Source organism: Nilaparvata lugens, chromosome 4, assembly GCF_014356525.2.
Source record: "Nilaparvata lugens isolate BPH chromosome 4, ASM1435652v1, whole genome shotgun sequence".
Classification (NCBI taxonomy): domain Eukaryota; kingdom Metazoa; phylum Arthropoda; class Insecta; order Hemiptera; family Delphacidae; genus Nilaparvata; species Nilaparvata lugens.
The window spans coordinates 65,720,587-65,732,848 of NC_052507.1; the positions used below are offsets into that span (position 1 = coordinate 65,720,587).

General features: G+C 33.9%; 1 protein-coding gene across 1 annotated transcript in view; it reads right to left on the minus strand.

Annotated features, from left to right (window-relative positions):
- Positions 1–521: 521 nt before the first annotated feature.
- Positions 522–12,262, minus strand: part of LOC111051051 (SEC23-interacting protein) — a 52,890-nt gene continuing 41,149 nt past the window's right edge. The window contains exons 9-16 of the mRNA XM_039426227.1: positions 12,107–12,192; positions 10,092–10,244; positions 8,323–8,508; positions 7,239–7,419; positions 5,459–5,653; positions 4,058–4,200; positions 3,175–3,365; positions 522–2,624 (exon numbers count right to left, since the gene is read on the minus strand). Coding sequence (XP_039282161.1) covers positions 2,375–2,624; positions 3,175–3,365; positions 4,058–4,200; positions 5,459–5,653; positions 7,239–7,419; positions 8,323–8,508; positions 10,092–10,244; positions 12,107–12,192 — 1,385 coding nt within the window. The 3' untranslated portion in view covers positions 522–2,374. The remainder of the gene's footprint in view (positions 2,625–3,174; positions 3,366–4,057; positions 4,201–5,458; positions 5,654–7,238; positions 7,420–8,322; positions 8,509–10,091; positions 10,245–12,106; positions 12,193–12,262) is intronic.

The window sequence follows — 12,262 nt, forward strand, 5'->3', positions numbered from 1 at the left end:
GATTTGCATTTTTTCATAAAATTCATAATGTAATAAAATCATGGATTTTTGCAAAAATGTAAGATTTTATGTTTCTGCGAAAATTGTTAAAAATTAAAATCGCTCAAACTCTCAGGAATGACAGTACTTAACGAGAGGAACAATAATATGTCATCATATTGGCCAAATTCACTCTAATTTTCGAATTATAAGCATTTGAAGATGAGTGATTTTTCTGATCTGAGAGTGGAGGTAAGATTTTATGTTTCAGTGAATACCTCATCCTGTATTGTAGCGAAAATTAAAATCACTCAAACTCTCAGGAATGATGTTACTTGACGAGAGCAAAAAAAGCAAATACCTGATTGATACCGATTGTTGAAAAATCTCAATTCTTAGTGCATATTAAACGTACTAAATATGTAGACTTCTGATGTTTATATTGGATCTTCTTATCAAGTGAATTTAATGACGAGGGTCAGAAACACATTAACACGAAGATTTCTATGTTCTATGAAAAGGATGATGAAAAATTCACCTGCTTTTGTATTTCATGTTTATTTTCAAATATCAATTCAATAACAATGAGTAAAAAATTAACAATTATAAATATTCTTGAGAAGTATTTAACAGTGATTAATGTTACATTATTGTTTGGTAATAATAAGCATAGTAGTAAGTCAATTAATTTGATCCAGTTCAATAAAATTTAATGTATTTTTGTGAATTTCATATAATGAAATTTGCTTTTGCTATGAATTACGAGAACACATTCATTTTCATGGATAATTTTTTAATTATACTATTCATGAGTTTGCTAATTGGTTGAATGTTAACGATTATTCTTGTCTTATATCCATGCAAAAAGCGAGGGATTGTAAATTTTCTCCCATACTAGTATGTATTCAGCATAAATTGCCCATCAAATGATGGAAACGATAAATTTTCCTCGGGATCCAGATTAACAACAGTCAAAATTACAAATAAAAATTATGAAATTTGTTACCAAAACCACGAAACAGTGATGTTACAATATTAAATTATTATACTTTACCAATTAGGCCATTTCCATACAAATAAATAATTTCGTATTACCAATACTACTTGCACTTTATACATATCGCATAATTTAGCTTATTATCATGATTGATGTATGATATTTACAATGAATTGTTCACATGTAGCCTAATGGTGTAGTAAATAGTCTCTTCGTCAAGTACGGGTACAACAATATAATTTCATTGAAAAACAAAAATTCCCGAAAACTGAAGTTATGAATTTGAATTACAATAAGTGTAATCATCTAAATAATATAATATTCTTTTCTGCAATTTTAAATGCATTTTCTTTCAAAATTCTAAACGGGTTTGAACCGATTTTTCTAGATTTCTGTTTTTCAAACACTGAGTAAAGGATTACAGAAATTGGATCCATTTCCAATTTAATGTTCTCACTCATATTCCGATGTTTTCAAACCATTAGGACGAGACAATATTTGGCGTTTTCAGAGTCTACAGGGCAGATTGGTCTCCGATTGGCTGATTGGCGCCTGAAAAAACTCCTAATATGGTCTAGCCCTTGGAGACTAAATTAGCGCGCGTCCACACAGGGAGTGATCTGCGATCCTATAGGTTTCTATATAGGTTTGAATCGCTCTCCAAGTTATATATAGATATAGAAACAGAAACCTATCGCACATAAAGATATCTGCGATCCTATACGTTTCTATACCTAGTCTGCTATCGATTTGGGCATTACGGTACCATATATACGGTTTCAATAGAAACCTATAGAGATCGCTCTTTTTGTGGCCGGGCCCTAATGGATTTCAGAAATATTAGACTAGATTAAATTGAAATAATAGTCGAACAAACAGCAACAGTTCATATGTATATTAGTCATGAAGAACTTTTTGAAGCAACTTGTAGTCAACACACATTTGAAGGGCAAGGCCAAAGTCAACACATTTTGAAGAACTAGGCCAGAGTCAACACACATTTGTAAAACACGGCCAATCACTGTGTAAAAAATGTCCACACACACACACAATATCCCAAGTAATTGACTGAATTAGTAGTTTAGTTACAATAATCATATTTTGATTAAGGGTCGCTTTCTCCAAATGAGTTAAACTACAATTCTAGTTTAAAACATCAGCTGACTCAATTGAAACTCATTATAACAAACGGGTTCAACACTTGGACAACTTAGGAGAAAGCGAGTCTTAGTGCCGGTTTCACAAAATCCGGTTAAATTTTAATCGTGATTAATTCCACGAGAACCAAAGAAGCCTTTTAGATTCGGTAAAGTTTTGTCCGATTGGTTCTTGTAAAATTAATCAAGGTTAAAATATAACAGGCTTTTGTGCAACTGGGACTTAGTGATTTATCGACGTTCAGTGTCCACTCCGGACAAAGCCGGACATAGGCGGAGGTCCGATGTTGGGATTGTCGGCGGGAGGTGCCGTAGGGTCCATGCCGATAGGTCGGCCGGCCACTGGTGGTAAGTAGTGGCCGCCACTGGCAGCATCGCTTCGCTCGCCCGTCTCGAACGGCAGAATCTGCTGCAGCACCTGGTTATCAGGCGTGATCTCCATTGTCGCGTAGATCTCTTTCAGAATCATCAGCATTGTGTCTTCAGATTCCCTGCAAATTTCAAACAAATATTACAAGCTCAATAGGTGAAATCATAAAACCAAAATATTGTACCATTTCTTATTGTTTCCAGATCTGAAATAAAAGTGATAAATGAATATCATTCACATGGAATCAAGGTTTCAAAGGTATACAATAATTATGAAGTAAAAAATCTAATTTAAAAAATTTTCTTCTTCTCTTGCATCATGCTTCTCTATTTAGTTGTTTTTGAATATTCTATATTGACTGACAACTGTTTTTATCTCATTTTCCCATTTGTAGGTTGGATTGTACCATCTAGATTCTAGTTGAGTCCAAAATCCAAACATGTTCAACATCTACAAAACTTGAAAAAGGGTCTACAAGTTTCTGTTCTTGTAAATGTGACACGTTTTCAAAATCGCCCATTCAACTCAAACGTGAGAAAAATACTCGAATTCAATGGAACTTGACCAATGTAAGCGCAGCGTTAGTGCAATCATTGAGTCGTTTGGTGTAATGGTTGATGTTAGCTGATCTGAAGTGGATGGTGTAGTCGTTGGGTTTATTTAGCACTCACCAATAACATACGTGACTGCTGAGTGCAAACAGGTACTCGTTGAAGCTTTCGAGGGGCGCCTCTTGCAGCACATAGTCTATGCGCCGCCCCCTGTTCAGTGAACCCACTGTTATCTCCAGGCCTTCCTGGTCATCGCCTCCCGCTACCCGGTTCGCCTCGGCCTGCTGTCTGATCAGCTGGTCCTCTAGAACCTTGAACAAAAACAACAATTATTATTGGCTATTCGTTGTGAACATTGAGCTCAAATAAGTTCCTCTAAATCCTCAAACAAGAACAACTATTATCGGCTATACGCTGTGAACATGAAGATGAATGGGCATTTTCGGGAGAACGTTCAATACCCAGTCCTGAAGTTACGGAAAGAGATGAAAAGTTGAACCGTTCAGTACATCCAGTTTTCGCACCAATTAGTTAAGGGGCGTTTACTTATTAAGTCAAGTTATTTGTCAAGTTTACATGAATTCAAGTTTGATTTGAATGGGCGATTTTGAGAATTTGAAGTCAAGTTTACTTCATAACCTCAGAAGTATATCATTATAAATTTGAAAATCTCAAAGTTTTCTTGTTACTTTTTATGATTTTATTGCATCATACTTTTCTTTTTAGTTGTTTTTATACAATCTACATTGACTGACAACTGTTTTCATCTCATTTTACTATTTGTAGTTTGGATTGTACCTTCAAGATTCAAGTTGAATCCAAAAATATTTTAATCTAATTATTATATAAAAAACGAAATGGCACTGATTCATTCACTCACTCATTCATAATCAACAGAACTAAAAATCCACTGTACAAAGTACGTTCAAATTTGGCATGTATGTTCAGTTGGCCATCTAGAGGCGCACTAAGAACGGATTTGAAAAAATATCTGGCAACGAACCTTGTTAACCTCCTGTTCTATTTCATTGTCGTCAGTGCGATGGAACATGGCCATCTGATAGACAGTGTTCCACGTGGTACGTACGGAGTCAACCAGGCGCTGCTTCAGAGCTGCACCCATGTGCGCCATTGTGTCTTTCAGTTCTGAAAATCACAAAAATAGCTATTTATGTATCAAGCGACATCTTATTACACGAGCAAAATAGTTAACATGCGACAAATAGCGGAGCGAGGTATTTTTGCGAGAGTTAGAAGCTTCACACTGGAATGAAATACAATAATATTATTATGTATTGAGAGCGTAAAGCGTCACTTATTGTTTTAGATGATCATTAGTTATTCGTTCGGAATATTCCTTTCAAATTCAAAGTTAATGTATTCGATGCAGTGACCAGATCTACGCTTTGCTACGGAGCACAAAGTATGGGGAGGAAAGCTATATGATGATGTAGGTTCAACGTCTTTTCCTTCGAAAAGTTTTCAGCCTCCCAGTATGGACACCAGTATACAGCATGTTTCTGGAAACTCGATGTTTGCCGCTGCACAGTGGAACTGCATGCCAAATACATTAGAAGATGCCTGTAGATCCCAACTGAAAGGTATCCCAGATTGGAGGAAGTAATGACAGGGGGAATTTTTGTTGTCAAGGATTGGATGATCTTAGAGAGATTACATAACATCAGCATGTCCAACTTCTTTTCACCAACTTGTAGCATCAATGAAATGGGCGAGAAAATAAAGGAAACATTCCGGAATAATTGGAAGGCAAAGCTGCTGCGATTATTATCATTATTATTATTATTATTATCTACATATAATAATTGTATGTATCTTATTATATAATTTTTATTATCTACATTTGTCTCCTCCAGTCAAACCTTCTTTAGAAGGTTTTGGAGTATTTATATTTTGTCTGGTGTATAATTTTTGAAATTTTCCACTTAAAAGGAATTTTCTTATCATTTGTAATTTTTGCTTTGTTCATTATGATTTGTTTTTGTTTGTAAAATTTATTTTTATAAATGTATTTTTCATTTGTGTTTGTTATATTTTCTGTAATAAACTCCCTTCTTCTGGGGGTACCAGGACGAAGGAAAAAGAAAAAAAATTATTAGTTATTCGTTCTGCCTATTCACAAAGCAAGAGTCTAGAGAGAAATTCCGAAAACAAACAATGATTATCGTTCTTATATTCTATTTTTTAATTCATACCACCTAACATAAGTAAACAATCTTTTATGACTAAAAAGTATTTGAAATTATAAAAAAATGAATCTAATTTATCTTGAAACTTCTTTGTTCAACAAAATTGATTTTGGTGCCAAAACCTTGTTGTTTCTCTTACTCCTATTGCAATCTTTGCTTAATATAACAAGAAATGTATCAAAGAGTTGAATTCTCACCAAGATGCATGCGTTTGCGCCCCTTGTGATGTGGGATGAGCACCGGCTGCAAGTCATGCAGCTCTGGCCGAATAAGAGTCTCCACCCGATAGGCGACCGGATCGAACGGGTGGAAGATGTTGTAGAAGGCCGGGCAGGTGGGGAACCGGAAGTCCTCCCCTAGACTGTCTATTCCACGTACTGTCACGAACATGCCTGCCAAACAAAACATGCCATTTATAATTATATAGTACAATCAATATCAATAAAATATTTCCACACATAGAATAGGCTATACCGTATTTAGACAGTTTGAGTTTGAGTTTCAGTAGTGTCTATATCAATAAATAAATCGTACATCAATAAAATATTTCCACACATAGAATATACCATATTTGAACAATTTGAGTTTGAAAATGAATAGTCTATATCAATAAATAAATAGTACATCGATAATATATTTCCACACATAGAATATACCACATTTGAACAATTTGAGTTTTAAAATAAATATAGTTTCTATAAAATAAGTTGATACCTGGCCCACCATCCGAGAAAATAACATCGTTGCCAAACTGTGTAAAATTGCAACTTTCGTAAATTTCTAATTTGACCACACAGTTGTATGTATGTATGCTTTAAATTTCATCAAAAAACTTAAATTTCCTTACAATATTTCAACCTTGAAACCTTTTTTAGCACTACTAGAATATCATCCCCGATATTCTAGTAGTGCTAAAAACGTTTCAAGGTTGTAGTTGTAGGATTAAAAGGAATTACTTTGATGAAAATGAAAACATCGCGAAAATATGTTTCTCTTCATAATCACTTCTCTCATAATTACAGAATGTCGCAATAAGTAAGAATTTTATATCAGAATTACGGGCAGAATGTCTTCTTTCTATTGGTGTTTCATTTTTATTCAACCTATAGTTATTTTACAGGACAAGTGTGTTGAACATGTGAGTAAACACATATCGTCATACATTGTAAGATATATAATTATAAGTTATTTTTTAATTAATTATTATGTTTGTCAATGTTGAGAAACTTCTAGCAGGAAACCTGAAATTTTGGACATGCTAGAGACGTTATTGTTTCCAATACCGTATGTAACGAACCTACATTATAATCCGCTGTCTAGCTTACCCGGCGAACTTCGTACCGCCAAAAAGTCAATGTATCTCATGTCACATTTGACTTTATTTGGTGAATCATTAAATTTATCAGACAATCAATATTTTCATTTACATCTCAATACGGACTTCCTATGTCCTTAAAACTAGCGTTTTAATACCAGTAAACAATTTTATCACAGAGTGACGTGTTTATTACAGCTGGTAAGTTTAAATGCTAAAACATATTATCACAACATGATCTTGAATCATGATCATCTTCCCGTTCTACGTTAGCCGCTCGCCCGACAATTTCGAAAACATGGGTCTGTAAAATGGATTAATATATAATTATTATTAGCCCCACTATTAAAATTTCTGTTCAGAAACCATTCCCAATATACACACAACATATTCCCAAAGTTTCATTCCGTTCTGTCAAGTAGTTTTCGAGTCTATAGGGAACAAACAAACATTCATTTTTATAGATGATAATAAAAACTCGTAGACAAGTTTCTATTTCAAAAATATCTTTATCTGTATCGAATATCAAAACGTATATTTTCTATTGAAAAAATATATAACAAACTCTGTAGCAAGTTTCTATTTGAAATTTGATTGTGGTTTCTATTGAGAAAATGTATAACTTGACCTTTGTATTACTATAAATATAGAGTACTACTGACCAATTGGTGAACCAAGCGCAAAAAAGTTCTTGGGATGGAAGGTTAGCTGCGGATAGCGGATGAAAGGCTGTCCAGTGCCTGATTTTCCAATGGTGACATAACTCACTCCACGGTTCAGTTTCGCAGGTGACTTCAGGCAGCCCAGCTTGTTCACTTCTTCACTGTCTGTACTTTCTTCTGGCTGAATATACAAATAAACTTGTGTAAATCTCAAAAAATCATCAAATGAAAGAAGAATAACTTAATTATTGAATCAATAAATTGATAAATCCGAGTTGAACATTCAAGATGGGCGATTAAAACAGTCAATCATGGTTTCCAATTACAAAGTCAAGATTATTATTAAATTTTCAAGATCTGTGTTTCAAATTAAGTGATTTTTGATAGTCCAGTTTCATTACTTACAATTTGAACGATTATTAGGTATTACGAAAAATAATTATAAAAGTTGGGACGGAAATCATAGTGGAGTGGCGAAGATAGCTTCACGCTTAACTGTTGAAAATAATGCATGTATTTAAATAGTGCACATAATATATAGTGGTACACGTAATAGCAGAGCGGTATGTTTCGACCCATTCAAATAAGTGCATTACATTCAACACTCTCAAGCTTATAGCTTGACTATATTGACTACCTTTGCCGTACCACTATTTTTTCTCCCAAACAAATTTTTAGGTGGAGCACATTTATTTTTATATGCATTAAAACTACTAAGTGGAAGCAAACTCTGTTTATTTTAGTGACTTATTTTTATTTTACCAGCAACTCTTCATTTCCAGTGAGAACTCAGCTTTCCTTCAACTGCTTCATTTAGTTTCCACTCTTGGGACTTTTGTCTCTGGTTCCCATTTTCCAATTTTTATTTATTTTTATTCCTATCACAAATATCATCTTTGCTAATATTAGTCAGTAATAAGTAATTTCTAACATTCTTTATCCATTCTCTCCGTTACCAAGTGATGATTCAAGTTAAAATTTATTTTGGTGAGTCAATGTTCATTATATATTTATATGAAAATAAATAAGCGTGATTCGTAATGTATACTCAGTATGGAATTGGTCATTTAAGATGATGAGTTACCTTGAAAGTGGTAGAAGATTGGTCTTCTGGAGCCTGATCAGGTGTTTGATTGGAAAGCATGTCGAATAGAATGAGTGAACCTAGACTGTGACCTCCTAGTGACACTCCTCCTTTGAACTGTGGATTTCTCTCCTTGAAGAGCGTATACAGTCTATTCAGTTCATTTCCAACTGCCTGCACAATAGTCTGCAAATCATAATAAAAACCCAAATGAGTGATAATATGAGGCAACAAAAAATATAGGAAGACTATTCAATCAGATTTAATAGGAAAAGGTTGGTCAAAAGAAGCGGGGCACATTTTTTCGAATATGTAGAATAATTTTATTTGATTTTCACAAAAATACTTATTATTTGAGGGCACCAGGATCCAAGCCCATTATTCCCTTATAACGCATATCAACAAAACAATTAAAAATCGACATTTAACATCGAAAAATATCAACTATGCCTATAAGGAAGTATCTGTAAAATAACATTTACATTTTGTAATTTCACTGGAAATCCATGCAATGCAGTAGTGAAGTCTTAATCCTTCCAAAAATCTGATAATTCATTTGTGAAGTATCAAGGGTTGCAAGATGAAGTAAAGATTTCAAATAAAAGGTTAGTGGCTTTTAAATAACATTGCAATGGAAACAATATGCATTGCACTGGAAAATCTCATAATAGAACTAGCAAATGTAGCGCCACTAAACTTTGTTTTGCTATAAAATATAGACGGTAATTTGATACATACACTAAAGCCCACTTCATAGGAGACTTATTGAATCTAATGGACCATCTCTATCCATCGCCGCTCTCTTCCATCCCCTTAAACGCAACATTTCATCCTCGACCCTATCCTTTAATCGCTCTCTTAGGCTCACCTCAAACTAACACGACTGAAGTCGAGTAGAGACTGCGACTCTAGTCTCTTTTCGACGCAGCATGTGTTTTCAAATGACGACACTCAGACCGGTCGATTCTAGTCATCGCGACCTCACGACTATGAGACTGAGTCGAGCGTCGACTTGACATGTTGGTCGAGCCTCGACTCGACATGTTGGTCGAGCCTCGACTCGACATGTTGGTCGAGCCTCGACTTGAGTTATGTAGTACCGTGCATTTTTAATGGAAGTGAGGTTATGTTTTATGTAAATGATGTTTTATCATTTTAGATAAGACAATAATAAGAATTAGATAAGACAATAAGAATTAGATGAGACAATACAGGCCTATTCATAATAATTATTATAAAATTTGTTACATGTGAAGTAGTAACGAATTGGATTTTATATTTTTAATAAAGTAAGGTTAGAAATGGAGTAGCATGGAACTGAAGTAGTGACAATGAGCAAGAAAGTCGTAAGGTCGAGAGACTGGAGTATCCTCGACTGGAGTCGTACGATTTGAGTCGAGGTAGTGTGAGTTGAGCCTTAGTCTCCCAACGACCTGTCTTCCCCCAGGATAACCGACAAAAACCTTCCTTGGCACTCGTGCTTCAGGCATTCTTTGCACATGCCCTACCCATCAGAGGCGCATCAATATTATGCAGGCCGATAGTTGGGATTCTGTATAAAATTCTGTTAACTCAGCATTGTCCATGCTCGCACTGGTTTAATGGTCCATTAAACGGATCAAGTGTCCGTTTAATAAATGTCCTAGAAACGGGCCCCAAAATATTTGCAATCACCGTTATCAGTCTTTTAATTGACTATTATTTAGGTCTATCAATATATTTGTAAGTAACTATGATAAAATTAGAAGAATTTATTTTACTAGCCTCACCTCACAAAACACAGGGCTGGTATAGAATAGTATATCGAGCAGTGTATCATTGGTGAACTGCCTTAACCTGTGAATTGAGCTGAGTGTGATATTGTGCAACTTCCTGTCTATGTCCTCGGTGTGGAGGGCCTTGTGCCACGTCACTGGAAGCACCTTCAAAATAAAAACGGAAATAATTAAATAATGAAGAAGAGAGAATAGAAAATAGGAGATAATTGAATTTTGTAACACTGCCTATTATGACAAAACAAATGACTAAAGCTGCGTTCACACCAAAGTTATTAACACAATGTTGATAACTTAATCCTTATAAATTCTATTAGATTGAAAATAACTTATCATACATATGATGATCATATATGTGTTTGTCAAGTTCCATTCAATCTAATAGAATATAAATAAGTGTGTTTGTAAAAGATTAAGTTTATAAAATAAAATTATAGTACCCTTTAAAATTAATAAAATAATAAAACAAGAGTATAAATTGTAACATAACTACTAGTTTCGGTGAACATACATGATCGGTGAACAGACGATGGTAGTATGATCACATAGTTTCGGTGATCATACCATCGTTAGATTATGAAAATAACCTGATAAATAATTTTCATAACCTGACGATGGTATGATCACCGAAACTAGTAGTTACGTTACAATTTATATTCTTGTTTTATTATTTTATTAATTTTAAAGGGTACTATAATTATTCTATTTTATAAATACAAGAAAGTAGCCTTGAATTCATACATTTTTAAGGATTAAGGATTAAGTTATTAACATTTTGGTGTAAACGCGGCTTTACATGGAATAGTAAATTGCATATAGTAAATATCAATTTATAAAATCACTACACTTGTATGGGTTACTTTATTAAAATTAATAAAAACAATATAAAGCATGTAGTACCCTAGTCATTGAAATGTTTCAAATAAAAAGGGTACTACCTGCATGTTTTATATTGATTTTATTAATATCAATTTATCTATTATAGGTCATCATAATATAATAAAAACCAATTAGGGCTCGCGGATGGAGTTTTCGCTAAGGAATGTTTGTTTGTTTGTATGTTCAATTTTCATTAATTTCATCAATCAACTTCAAATTTTCAATACATATTGTTTGAGCCATTATAAATATAGAGTTTGATGCAAAAAATTGTCTCAATCCTTCGTTTTTTTTTAGAAAATTACAGGATAACATTGAAAGTGCATTGGAAGATATAATTACAAATCGCAAATGAGCTGTCATCTGGATTTTCAATTGCATGCCATTTATCTCTATATATATAAAAATGCATGTCTGTTTGTGTGTTAGTTTGTTTGTTCCCTATAGACTCGAAAACTACTTGACAGAACGGCATGAAACTTTGGGAGTATGTTGTGTGAATATTGGGGATGGTTTCTGACCAGAAATTATAATAGGGGGGCTAATAATAATAAATTATATATTAATCCATTTTACAGACCTATGTTTTCGAAATTGTCGGCCGAGCGGCTAACTTAGAACGGGAAGATCATCATGATTCAAGATCATGTTGTGATAATATGATTTAGCATCTAAGCTTACCAGCTGTAATAAACACTTCACTCTGTGATACAATTGTTTACTGGTATTAAAACGGTAGTTTTAAGCACATAGGAAGTCCGTATTGAGATGTAAATGAAAATATTGATTGTCAGATAAATTTCATGATTCGCTAAATAAAGTCAAGTGTCACATGAGATACATTGACCTTTTGGCGGTACGAAGTTCGCCGGGTAAGCAACTACATCACTTCTCTCGAGTTTCCACTGCTTTCGATGCAACAGCTGACAAAATATCAGAGGCATTTTGAGCGAGTTCACCAGCCAGGATCTCACTAGTTTTAAAAATCGAATTTCTAGACGAAATAAGAATTTATTAATCTATCAATTACTATTACATATGAGTATAATTATATTTTAAGAGAAAATGTTGGAAAAATGAGATCATTTCTTTTTCTTGAAGATAACTACAAGATATTCTGAAGAACTTACCTCAACCCTGTTGACAGTGCCCATCTCTGTAGCGTCCCTAAAATGAGATTGGAGGAGCTGAAGAGAAACACTTCGGAAGTCATCAACTGTAAACAAAGATGTTAAAAATTAAACTTAATTTAAAATAATATAAATCCATCAAAATATTCAGTTTCG